The sequence below is a fragment of the Triturus cristatus genome, chromosome 5_1, assembly GCF_964204655.1.
Source record: "Triturus cristatus chromosome 5_1, aTriCri1.1, whole genome shotgun sequence".
Classification (NCBI taxonomy): Eukaryota; Metazoa; Chordata; class Amphibia; order Caudata; family Salamandridae; genus Triturus; species Triturus cristatus.
The window spans coordinates 478,140,476-478,154,744 of NC_140587.1; the positions used below are offsets into that span (position 1 = coordinate 478,140,476).

The 14,269-nt window shown below is 42.3% G+C and overlaps 1 protein-coding gene across 2 annotated transcripts in view; it reads left to right on the forward strand.

Moving 5' to 3' along the window:
- The window catches only part of MMP16 (matrix metallopeptidase 16), a 469,099-nt gene that overhangs the window by 378,878 nt on the left and 75,952 nt on the right, over window positions 1-14,269 (forward strand). For both annotated transcript variants that reach the window (XM_085605315.1, XM_085605316.1), the window contains one exon: window positions 2,697-2,835. In XM_085605315.1, coding sequence (XP_085461441.1) covers window positions 2,697-2,835 — 139 coding nt within the window. The remainder of the gene's footprint in view (window positions 1-2,696; window positions 2,836-14,269) is intronic.

The following is a 14,269-nucleotide window of genomic DNA, read 5'->3' on the forward strand; positions in this document are numbered from 1 at the left end:
AGACAAATCTCACTGTCTGATTCAATGGAAGCAATTGAAAAAGGCAAGAGATTTCCAGGCAACCAGATTACCATAGATAGCGCCATCATGACATTTTGCATTGCAATACAATGACGACGCATGCGCTCTCGTTTATGTGGGAGGAGTTTTTCTGCCATTTCGGAATAGCAGTTGTACAGGAGAGTTTGATAACTGTTTAACAACTGATATGGCAGATCTTGTGTATCTGGAAGTCACATCAAAGGAGCCTATTACACAGAAATTAATTGAGATGAAGTGGTGGGGGTAGGAGACAAGATAAGGAGGAGGTGGGGAGAGCAGGTACCTGGCGCCCTGACTCCACACCCTCAATGAAACACAATTAACCGTCTTCGGCCTCTTGTGGGGGCAGGAAAGGTGGGCGTTATCACAAGCTGCCTGCTAATTGGCTAATTAACTCCAAAATTGAATAGGGCAATGCCAGGCTGTCGCCTTTTCTCCTTCCAGAATCCAGGCTTCCCTTGGGAAGGAAGAGCTGCAGGCTGTCAGAGCTGCTCGGAAGGCCATGGTTTATGGAGGTCAAATAAGGAAAGCGGCGTTCTTGGATTTCATGCAAAATCAGACAAACCTTTAGCATGGCAATTGCACCACGTTCCCAGTGCCAACAGTGCCATGTGTGTCAACACTGTGATTTCTTCACCACACTAGCAAACATAACGCTGCATTATTTTGTAAATTCACACAGAAACGGCGCTAGCAGTGAGCGCTCTTTTAAAGTCTGAGAAAGAAAAGTAAACTGCGCTGTGTAAGAAGCATGTGACATTTTACCTAGGTTTTTAAATGCCCAGAGAAACGGCACTAAGAACGAGCACTCATATAAAGTGATAAAAATCAATTACAACAGTGGTCCCAAGAACGGTTGCTTTAATGGGACGTGTGGATGAAAAGTTGTAATTGGTCCGATCTCTCATGATAGCTCACCACACGAAGTGGCATGATGCATGCATGCAATGGACAAATGAGGTTAAAGAATTTAAGAGCGACAATTTCCCCAGCCTGTAGTAAGCCTATGGGCAGCCGAAGCCCACAACAGTAGATACAGCATGTCTCGGGTCGAGACAGCGCATGCGTGTCATCTGCGCCGGATACCTAAAAATCAGCATGAACTATTCTATAACCACCCACCCTTCCATTTTTCTCTTTATTACCCCTAAGCTCATTCCACAGAACAATCGTCAACCTTGTACGGGCTGGGCAGGGGCTGACTTCAGAGATTCTCTAAAGGGCACAGAAAGCACAATTGTGGCATGTGAGGGGGAGGAGGGACTGGTTCAGGTATTGCAGAGACCATGCATAGGGCCCTGGATGCAGAACTGTGGCATGCGAGAGCTGCGCATGGACTGGCTCAGAACGTAAGATTGGGACTTACCATGGAGCACCAGGATTCTGGCTTGTGGTGGCTGGCTTAAAGGCCTGCAAACATAATTCTTCCAGTCAATGCTCAAGACAGGTTAGGGGATGTAATGGTTGAGCGCGGACTGGTCTCGGATGTTCAAGCAGGGATATCCACCTGGGCACTAATGATGACAGCCATCCCGACGCAAACATAGATTTTATATTTAAGGCAGAAAATTACACTTTAAACATACTATAATATTTTTACTTCATGGATCTTAAAAACCCTGACATTGTAGAAGTAACCTCTAATTTGGTTCATTGAGTGTCAAAATCCCTTTTGAATCGAACTTAAATACTGTGCAAATAGGCCGGATTTTCACTTTCATAACAGGAGTATTTTCTCTGTGCCTCTTTGTGGGCGTAGGTTGCAGAGCTGCTGGGGAGGCACAAGAGTGAATGGTCCTTCCTGGTCAGGCCTGATGTCAATGACCTTCTTATTGCCTATTATTAGGGCCGGATTATGACTTTGGTGGTGCGGGGGTGGGACCGCCCTGCCGCTGCTCTGCCAAACTTGTATGCACTCTGCCCACCATATTATGACTTTTAAAGTCTTTTGCGGACAGTTCTTGGGCATTCCCATGGCAGTGCCTATGAAGTAGGCATGGCAATGGGACCTTAAAAGACAGTTCCTGTACAGCATGGACTGTTGCAGTGCATGCCGTGCAGGTATTAAGGTGCATGCACAAAGGAGGGCACACCAATTGCCCCCTGCATGCACCCCATGGCCCAGAGGCAACAGGGGGTTCTGTAGGGCCCCCATTGTTTCCTCTCAGCCATGGTTTTCATCGAGGAGGAATTGCCATGAAATCTGTGGCGGAGAGGAAACTCATAATATGCTTGGCGGGACTGCGGCCCCATGAGTCTAGTGGTCTGTTGACCGTCAGACTCGTAATCAGCCCTGCAGCCTTCACACCTGAAGTGGACTGCAGCCCCATGCCCTTTGGTTTTTCACCTCAAAGTAGTGGTTGGGAATGAGAGAGGGCTGTAGAAGTGTACAGGTAGTGAATATGACAATAGCAGCTTCATGACTTCAGTTTCATTCGAACAGCTGCAGCAGCAAGGGATAAAGACTGAGTATGAGCGATGGAACACCGTTGTATCAATGAGCACCAGGTGCAGGTGTGTCAATCAGGAAGCATAATTATGCTTTACTGACTAACCATGATTGAATATTGAATCAGAGTGGGGGATATCTTATGTACAAATGTTGCTGCTATTTCAGAGATGTCCACTAACAAAGACTTGTACTTGGATTGCAGGATCAATGGTTTTGGAGAGTGAGGAACAACCGAGTAATGGATGGGTACCCTATGCAGATTACCTACTTCTGGAGGGGCCTGCTCCCTGGAATTGACGCAGTGTATGAAAACAGTGATGGGAATTTTGTTTTCTTCAAAGGTAAGAAATACTCTGAAATGGGATATAAGACAGATATTTCACAGGATCCTCTGCATTGATATAATGATAACAGAATCAAACCATAGGCCGTGTTCTAGCTGCACATTTGTTTAGTGTTGTCTTCAATATTAAACACAACAGCCACGCCATGATTGTGTCTCTCACCTAGGCAAAAATGTCCCAGGCTAACTATTGATTGTCACTGTACTTTTGCCAGGGATTCTACATGAATCTAATTGTCTCAGGAAGGCCACAGATTGAAAAAGCCTCTTCCAGTGGTCTGCAATATCATTACTGGGTATCCCAGCATTTAAACATGATGTAAAAGTGAAAGCAAAAGAGAAGTTAGATTTTCAATCCTTTGTTAATGGAGCTTGAAAAGATTTATGGCATTTACCTATTTCCCTTTTAGTAACTTTACAAACTCATGTTTCTTATTTTGCCCTAGAGCCTCATTTAAGGGTTGACCGAGGGACCACCTCTGCCATTCAGGCCACAGCCAGCCTGACAAATGTGGAATTATCCACTATGGGCCCGATTATGATGTAATCCAGAAAGCAGTCCAACCGAATCGGGTCGAACTCCCATTGACTTCAACAGGAGCCTCTGTTCCGAATGAGAACACAGGCTCACATTGAAAAAAGGAGTGGTTGGGGAAACCTTGCTCCCTCTGGCAGGCACCCCATAGTGCCTGCCCCTCTGTGCATGCAGGAAAAGGGGGAATCCATGGCTTTCGCCATGGGTCTGATTCGGAGGGCCCTGGTTGAAGGAGGGCATGCTACGGGGCCCCAAAGTCAAATTCCGACAGCCGATCCGTGTCGGAACAACTGATTCGGAAAGGCTGTCTGAATCCAACATCCTAATTGCTCGTCCAGAAACGCGACACATAGACCTGTACGAGTAGGCTCCAATGGACACCGTTACTATGAATGTCGTTCGGAACCGAGTCAGACAGTTTGAACGGTTTCCGGACATCATGATCGGTCGTCCAGAAATGTGTCCGAGTCGGTTGGAAACAAGGCTTCCAAATCGGATTCAAGCGAATCGGATGCCGTTCGGAGCCTTTCCAGGCGGCATCGTAATCAACCTCTATATTGTAGAATATTCTTCCCTTAAAGGGGCTCCTATATTCACAAAAGGAGCCACTGCTGGGTTCTTTGGGGAAAAAAAGAGACAGCTGGTCTACCATGCCATAGCAATGTGGCAGACCAACTATAACTTATATCAGCACCCAGTATAGAATGTTGGAAGCTAGACAGCCAATAAGAATGCAGATGCTCCATTTGCAGGCTGTAGTACCGTCATAGTTCCCCTCAGGGAATTTTCCTTGACTGCCAGCTCCCTACTGCACCAAGTTAATTTTATTTTTTTATTTTATTGCTCAGATCAGTGCCACAGCAACACAGCTCAGACTGTCTTTCTTTATAAGCCGGTGTCTCTATTGTAGCGTGCCCCTCCCTTTGCTTCACAAAAAGGAAATGTAAGGTCTAACAACAGTTAAAAAGTAGAAAAAGAAAATAGACACACTTTTTTTTACAATCCTGAATTTGGACATACCTTTCCCTTTAGTGAAGGAAGGGAATGGGCCAGCACAGCCTGGCTGGGAGTTGGAAGTGAGCCTGAGCGGTGCAGCTGAATAGGAGCTTCTGTTTGCAGAAACAGGGGCGTGGAAAATATTTTAAGTCAGCAAACCTAAAATCAAGTGTATAATCATTTGATTTTGTACATCATTACTTGTGTTTCTCTTTGCTGTTGGTAAGAATACATCTAAAAGTAAAAGAATATCAACAAAAAATGTATCTACGTGCTCGTATTAACTGATATGAAGAAAGAGATCTATTTTTGGCATCAGAGTGACAAACTTTACAGGTGCTTAGCAAGGCTGGGAGGCTGGAAGGGATGGGGATCGGTTTTGCTCCTGGGGACCGATTTTGTAGCAGTGCAGCAGTTTTAAAAGTGCACAAGTAAATGGTAGCTATGCCTCAATGTCTGTAAATCCGAACCCGTCAATTAAATTTGGGGAAACATATGTACTTTTGTCATAGTGGCAAGTGTGGTTACGACTTCAAATATATTCACACTTGCCACTATCACAATACGAAATACGTTTCCCAGCACCACTTACAGATATGCTGGTTTTGATACAGAGTCCTCATGTTCTCAACATCAGAGGATGCATCATTGTGAGGTGCTAGACTATTGTTTTACAATGTTTGGAATACCGGCAATGATCGCAGACCTCAGCCTTGAATAAGTCTAGATGACGAAACACACGTGAGCTGCCTGTTTGTAACAAATTTCTTTTTACGCAAGATATGGGGACAACCATGACAAGAATAAATTGAAACCAACACAGCTCTGAGCCTACAGCAATTCCTTATTGGCTATACTATATGATGATTGGACTTCTTCGAATGCTTCTGTATTTTTCTGTTTATCAGCAGTTCTAAAAGCAATGCAGAGTTCCTTGTATATCAATCAGTTTTCAAGCAACAAATAAAAAGTGCCAAGAAAACTCTGGTGATTAATGTACCTGTTGGAGAGAGATTGGAGTTTTGAATTTGAGCTTCCCCAGACCAAGCACTCAAACAATACCTACCAGAATGGATGACATGAATCCTACACCTTGTAGTCCCCTTTGTCTTATGTAATATTTTCGTTTACAAATGTATGATTCATTTTCTATGTGTTTGTGATGTAAAATGCTCCGACACCCTACACTTGTATGAGAGGCGCTATAAAACAAATGAAATAAAAAAAAATCCCAAATGTTCTTAGAGGTAGAAGCTCTCCCCCTCACAAGCCCCTTTGTAGCAGTCAGGCTTGCTTGCTGCACTTAGTCGCTATGCAGCGTAAGGAGGTTGGTTTGCCAGGGCTGCTTTGGGTTCCCAGTCCAGCCCTGGTGCTTAGGGTCAAATATGTACAAGTTCTGTGAATTCTCAAATTGCTCACTTGTCTCTGGCCACTTTTACGAGTTGCTCATTATATTCTGTTTATGCATGGGTCACAATTATCAGTTTAAAGGCATGTAACGCATCCGATAATTATCGGATGCATTAAATAATTCAAGCTTTGTTAAATTTAATGGGAGAAAAACATACGGTATTTATCATATTATGCTGATTTTGGTGTGTTATCTTTAGCTCACCCATTAAATAACAAGCCCTGTGGTATTATTATTTATCTGGGGTGATATGTAACACCTGAACTTGTAATCAGGCCCTTAGTGTGTTACTATGTGAATATGCATAGTACATTAATGGGGATAAACGCTGTGAATCCCAGTCCAAAGGCTTTCTCTTGTCTAGGATGTGGACTATATTATATCTAAATGTCCAAGATTGGTTCACAAACATTTTCCTGCCTTTCTGTTCCTCATGATGCTGGAAACCCAAGATGTTTTCAATCAGAGACAAGTGTTACTATTGCCTTTAGTCAACTCTGAGTAGCCTTTACTCATAGTTGTTGAAGGGATCCATAAAATCCATGTGCCAACCTAATGCTTTGACCTTCCAGAGCTAGGTTTGCAAAACAATGCTGTTGTGCCTCTTCCAACCCAATATCCCAGTGTTATTCAGATATTAGTCAGTGACCCTTCTTAGACTCACAGCAACCCTTTACAACATGTAAAATGTCATCAAACTTTATTGATGAAGCATTTTGACATTATATAATGTACGATTTTGTGCAGCACTGAAAATAACATACCAGAACTAATTGATACATTGCTTCCTAAGGATCTGATTCCACATTAGGAGATCAATTCTGATCCCTTTTTAAATTGTAATTTGCACAGGGATTGTAAATATGAGTTTCCCCATGATTATCACACCGCCTCAATTTGACCTTTCTTGATTCCAGCAGGTCTAACCAGTCGAACTTTACAAGGGTAAAATGCAGCCTAGGCCCATGCAGGTAAACGCGGTGGGCGGTGGGGCCGGGTGAGGGGGGATTTCGACGGACGATGATGAGGGGAAAATAAATAAATAAATAATTTTTCCTAGTCATCGTCTGTCGATATCCCTCTCCACCTGGCACCAGCTCTCTTACCTGCATGGGCCGCGGCTGGTAAAATGTGTGGTAAAAAAATATGTATCAGATTTCAATGCTATAAATATTAAATCTGCATGTAATGCCTCTTTTTACCTTACACAACTCGCAAAAGGAGGTATTTACTACTCCTCATAAATACTTCAACCCAGACTATTGTATTTATCAGATGTTGTAAATACTATTCATACATACTCAGATTCACGACCTTAGTGGTACCCACATGGCCTTGAATTACTTTGGATTGCTTTTTTGCTCATATCTCTGTATGGTCATTTTAACAAGGTAAAGAAGGAAAATAGTAAGGCTGGAGCAGTATTCCTTGTGACTCTATAAATAGTTGACTGAAAAGTAAGCTTAGAAACAAAGGGCCATATGTACTAACACATTTTCCCATAAACACAGAATGGGAAAAACCCTTTCATACATCAGGCCCAATATTTGGTTTCAAATCACTTTCTACCATCTGTGTCGTGCATTTACGTCAACTAAAGCATTAAATATAAGTACAATGCATTCTATATTTTATAATTTATTTACAAATTTGAGTGGTCCTCTAATTATTTTCTTTATCTGTAACTTAGCGTGGCTTGCCATCTGAGATGTCCATCAGTTCTTTTAATGCTAATTCTATACGGCATAATCACAAATGGGATATTGTAGTACATTTTATAGTACTGCTCCCGTTCTACACAAAATTAGTCTATTTACTAACCTACATGCTCTCCTATATTTTATTGACAGAGATCTCCATCCCTACTGCTGAAATCTCTGCACAGATAGGTATACATTTTATTAGTAAATGTCGGATGGACAAGGGTAGTGGCTGTCAAATGGGGAATACTTTACCACTGCATGGGAAGGAGTAACAGTAGTAACAAGGTGTATAGGGAGAGTTAAGCGGGGATTTAGCAAGGGACCCAGGGATAAAAGTGTAAGCCTATTGCTACTCACAAACTGCACTTTTAAAGTAACTACAGCCAAAAAATAAATAAAAACAATAGTAAATGTACCCCAACTCAAGTCTAACACCACACTTGGCTAACCACTGGTACTGCAACACACCATCATAGAAATTATTATAGGCAAAGAATTAAAATAATTGGCCATGGGAACTAACGTTATATTTTAAGGAACGTATTTTAACTTAAAAAAAATGTATATACATTTAATATAATATTTTATTTACAAATAACTCTCACTTATTTGTTTAGAATATGTTAATATTATTTTTCAAAAATGAAAACATAAATATAACTTCATTTAAAAAAAAATACATTAAATGCACTTTCATTAATTCTGTTGAAAGCTTTTAATATGTTTTACGATATATCAAATGAATATTAATGTTGTACCTCAGGTGGGACTTTTTTTATTTAAATCGTAACACTATTTTCATTCAATTTGATATATACACAATAATTAAATATTTAATTAAAAATTAAGTTAATAATGATTTGTTCCACATTAAAAATAAATAATCATAAACATATCTTTATTAATTTCGTTTAAACTTTAATACATTTTCCCTATGCATTACTTTAGGGAGATCTTTGCCCAGGTGGCAGTGCTCTCTGCCTGCATGTGAGAACCTGCAGGTTGTAATTTACATTCGTAAATTATGCTCCACTATGTGGGGTTATATACATGTAAACCTGCACATTGTAATACATTTAAACTTGTAAAACGGTGAATATCCTAAAGGTATACATTTACTACAAAAAGTAGGAGTAAACTCACATGTATAGATTTACTTCTGTGGAATGTTATCTTTGTGAATAGCCCCTTATGAGTCTGAAACACAACATGCATTTGTGTTCAAACTTCGGATTTTTGAACCTCACATCAGACTTGAATTAATTTGATCAGATCTAGTGCCTAATGTTTAAGTGAAGAAGCTCGAGGCTGATGCCCAATGTTAGCTACCCTTTTTTTAAATCTCACTGTAGTTTTAATCTAATGTTTAGCCTTTTGCTTTGTGGGCATATCCCATATAGACATATCCTGGCTGTCAGTGGAATGGAACAGCTCAGAAAACTGGTATGTCCTTACTCCAGCACCACATATGAATGCAGGTTCCCACTCCACATTAACATGTAGTGTATCGGTACATTTTTCTACTGTCAATTTTATGCAACAACTTTGGGGTCAGAAATGTGTGGTGTACACAATTTACTGAATAACTTTGATCTAATTGTAATAATTATTGTGCACATAATGTTTAACATTTTATAGCACTTTAAGGGCATAACAGAGTGTCCTGGCTCGCATGAGGTCAGTAAAGTAGAATCACCTCCTTTTTTCATCAACACCTTTACCATATCCTCATGCTTTCTGTCTAATGATTCACTTCATGCTCATGGCCTGATTTGGAGTGTGTTAGCCAGGGTTCTCTGTTGCAAATATGGCAGAGTACTCTGCCCATCAAACACTTGGTCTGCCTGCCTCATTTAGAGATGTTCATCCCCTAAGCTTGCTGTCAATGGTGTCCCTGTCCTCTGTCAGAATAGGGGCCAATGGAAGAAAGGCACTACACTACCCACTATATTCAGGGTGGGTGGTGCAATGTAATTTTTAGGTCAAGCCTGGGCAGAGCATGTGCTTCTCTGTGAGGCATGCTGTAATCTAGACTGTGGCTTGAAGCACCTCCCATCTTTTCCATTTGTTCCTGTTTGTGCCCTTCACAAATGCATGATTATATAGGTTCCATTATGCGCACAATTTTATTTCTTGTTCGCCTCAGCTTGTGTATCAGCACAGCGCCCACTTCACGGACACTGTGCTTCATGTTTGGCCGGAATTTGCATTGCAGGTTTAAGTTTTGTTTTACTTTGGAGGCCGTGTACCTTTTAACAACATCGAACGGATCGAACGGATCTGGATGTAGTGGAAGTTCTGCCATTCCCTTGGTCTGATCATGCCGCAATAATTTTCACACTCTTAACTGGGACCCAGACACTACTAAAGACTAAGCCTAGGGAGGAGATTGTGACCCGAGCTTGGAAAAAGATAGATGGGACAAAGTTCGGTAACTACCTAAAGGCCAACGCCCCTGTTGTCCCACAGGACGCAAATAAGGCTGCAGACTCATATTCTGATTGGATTGAGAGGGCCTGCAATATATTTGCACCTGCTAAATCTTTCACGCCCAGAAGGGCTTCTCCCTCGGCTCCGTGGTTCTCTGATGCGCTACAGACCATGAAATCGGACTGTAAAAGATTGGAGAGAATATGGCGGAAGGGCTATAGTCCGTCCGATAAAGAAAAATATAAAAATAGCCTATCTATTTACAAAAATGAAATACATGAGGCAAAGAAAATATATTTTTCGAAGCAAATTGAGTTGGCAAGTTCATCTTCCAGAGAACTGTTCAAAACTTTAACCAAGCTCACAATCCCAGTTGAACCAATCTCTGCAACCAGTTCTGACCTTTGTGATACCTTGGCCACTTTTCTTCAGAACAAGGTGGCGGGGATTTTTTCATCCTTTTCTGAAGTCTACAAAGAGGCTGGAAAGGCAGTTCTGAGCACGAAGGCTGGGTCAGTAGAGACGCAGGATAAATTAAGGAGCTTTAGCCCGCTACAATCAGAGGAGGTTATGGGTTTACTGATGACGGCACGCTCAGGAGCCCCCAGTGATCCATGCCCGGTGGCGGTCCTTCAGAGTTGTCCACAGGTTATTGCCGCCACACTCACTCCACTGTTTAACTCTATTATAGAGTCAGGTAGCTATCCCAGGAGGTGGAAGGTGGCTTCCATTTTACCATTAATTAAAAAACCCACTCTGGATAAGTGTGATCCGAATAGTTATAGGCCTATCTCGCGGCTTCCACTACCAGCAAAACTATTAGAGAAGGCCATAAACAAGCAACTTACCTCTTTCTTGGAAAGATCGAAGGCCCTTGACCCCACACAGTTTGGGTTTCGTGCTGGGCACAGCACTGAACTTGCCCTGATTAAGGCGACGGAGGAAATCAGAGTGGCAGTGGATCAAGGGGGTGAGGCGGTCTTCATTCTGTTAGATTTGTCGGCGGCCTTTGATACGGTCCATCATGGCGTAATGATGGACCGACTGGCTATGGCCGGGGTGGAAGGCACTGCCTGGAACCTCCTTAAGTCTTTTATGGCCGACAGATCCCAGAGTGTTGAATTGGGAGCAGGGGGATCTAAACCTTTTGCCCTTCCCTGCGGGGTCCCGCAAGGCTCATCCCTGAGTCCCACTCTTTTTAACGTATATGTGAGTCCTTTGGGAGCTTTGATTAGATCGTTTGGACTCCAACTCACCTCGTACGCTGACGACACGCAGATTGTGTTATCAGTACAAAGAGGATCCCAAGTGGATCTGTCAGCAAGGTGCCATGACTGTCTTCAAGGTATAGCGAGTTGGATGGCTGCGAACTGCCTCAAATTAAATGCTGGAAAAACCGAGGTAATGATATTCGGAAATAATCCCAACATCTGGTCCCCAGCCATGTGGCCCGATGTACTGGGGAAGCTACCAGTGCCCACACCCAAAGCTAGAAATCTGGGGGTGATTATGGACCAGAAACTGGATTTTGGAAGCCAGGTCAGTGGTGTAGTCTCATCTTGCTTTCACATCCTCAGGATACTGAGGAAAGTTAAAGCATTGCTACCCACGGATGGCTTCCGGCTAGCAGTGTCGGCTCTCATTCTCTCGCGTCTTGACTACTGTAACAGTCTGTACCTTAATTTACAAAAGAAACATCTGTACAGACTGCAGTTGGTGCAGAACGCGGCAGCGAGACTGTTGACAGGTACACCTAAACATGTCTCAGTCTGAGAAGGAATGAGGAAACTTCATTGGTTGCCAATTCACAAACGCTCCCAATTTAAGGCCTTGTGTACAGTCTTCAAGGCATTAAAAGGCACTGGCCCAGAGTTTCTGAAGGCCTGTTTTAAGCAGTATGTGCCGGGGAAGCCACTGCGCTCTATGAAGGGCAATCTAGTAGTGGTGCCTAGGATAAAAAAGGCCAGCTGGGGAGGAAAGCTGTTTTCATATGGTGCAGCCACCGCATGGAACTGTCTGCCAGCACATACGAGGAAAACGGAGGAACTTTTCTCTTTCAGAAAGGGCTTGAAGACTTGGTTGTTTAGGGATTAGACACTCGCTCTCCAGGGATGATCAGTTTCTCAGCGCCAGGACACCTTCGGGTATAAGTGCGCTTTATAAGCTCCTAATAATAATAATAACATGCCTACTTTTATTTTCAACATTGCGTCTTGTTTCCTGCTCGTGACAGCCTGCTTTTCCTGTGCTGTCTCTCCCTTCACCCTGCCCCCACCACCTCTCTGAGATCGCTGCTTGTATTTTAAATGGTTTGCACAAAATCGCAGGATATTGAGCCTGATGCTGAGACTCGAACTCCCGAGTTGGCAGCTCTGACCGCACACCCCTGACAGCATGTTTGCTGCTGTTTCATTTCTGTTTTTTAAATTTTGCCAGATGGAGTCATTTATAAGCTCAAATGCTGTTCAGGTCACATTGTCTGCCATATCTCCCCACCCCCTCCCCGCTTTCATTTTCACCCTCGTGTCTTGTTTCCTGCTTGCCCTGTTCCATCTCTCCCTACTCCTTCATCCCACACCAACCTGCCCAAAATCACAAGACACTGCTTGCACATCAGCGACTCAGCACCGTAAAAGCTCCAGGGACGCACAATATGTTGCATTACTCAATCCTTATAAGGTTCCAAAGGCGAGACCTATTGCATTGCAAATGCTTGTTTTCTCTCCTTCACTGCAAGGAGGGACAGAAAAAACAAATAATAACCCTTAGATTGTGGTCGAAAACACCTAGGTGTGGGGGTAAATTTTTTTTTCTTTCAGAAACAAACTCCCACTTTTGGAGTTGCTATTGAAAAACAAACAAACTTTAAAAGTATGATAGACATTTGTCAAAACCGACTACGGCTCTCCACCAAACATTTTGTACAGTAAAGGGAAGCACCATAAGGTGACTCATTTCAAGGTTCAGAGATGCCCTTGAGCCAACAGTCACTCTAAATACTACAGACAAACTACTGTTGGGCTAGTGGAGGTAATTTTCTCTAAAACCATTTTTGTTGTAGTTGCTTGATGAGGAAACAAACACTATCAGAGTAATATTGCTTGTGAAAAAAAGATGCATCCTCTAGGGTGTTGAGATGGTGTACTGTGAAGTAAGTGCTTTGCCAACAAATATGTCTTTTCGTTCAAGATAAAAAGGACTTTTGAAAATAGACAGCATATGTTCACAGATATTCATGGCAAACATACAACAGAAGGATAGGCATTTGCATTCATTTTTATTTTCAATATGAATATGGTATTTGGACTAGGGCTATTCTCTTCTTAGAGCGGAATAAAGGTTATTTATCCTTAAACAAATGTTGCTGCTCATCTACTAAGTAAATTTGCCTTTTGTAAATTATAATCTAGTAGAAAACATAGACATGAAAGTTTGTTCACAATTGACACTATTTGGAACACCTGAAATCTTTAGTCGTGCACACTCAATACATTCAATACCCACTTTTTAGTCAACGCCACATCTTTAAATGCATGCCCCTCAGAGGGGTTCTTACCTTCCTGACACAACTTTAATGAAGGTGCCTGTGTTTCTGCAGAACGTTGTATGCATGTCAGAAACTTACAATATCCCACTACCTGTATTGTAAGCTCTGACATGTACCATATTAAACAAACATTGGCAACACCATTAGGTCTGATTTTAATGTGGCTACGCTTGCAAAGTCATGCAAAAATGTATATACATGTTATAGCACATTAAAGCCAGATCCATTGGCTTTACTAATCCTGGATAGTGGGGTGGTGGTAGTGCTATTGGTGGTGTACTGGTGGGGGTCATTGGATTGGTGGTAATGTGATATGTTTGATGGTGGTATTCATAACCAAGTGTTATTTGTGGTATTGCTATTGATGGTGTTGGTGGTGATGTGGTATTGATTATGATTGTATTGGTGGTGGCAGTATAAGTCGTATTGGTGATGATACTGTTTGTTGAGGTGCTAGTGATGCTGTTGGTGGCACACATTCAAAACCTCCACATCATTCTAACATACCTACACACATCCACTCTTCTCTGAATACTAGCACAAATGACACATGTTTAAACACACCTGTACCTCACACTCTCCTTGCAACAAATACACCAGTCACTCAATCCACAAACACATGATAACACTAATTCACACATCAATCATCGATTGCTGACTTCAGAGCCGTAAAACATGACCCTCATGCTCCACCACCACCACCACCCCTCTCCAATACCAACATCACCACAACATTTGCAGAGGAAAGCAACTCCACAACACTCTTCATAACCTCTCATTCCCTGTCCATCGCAAAAACAAGCCTACCTT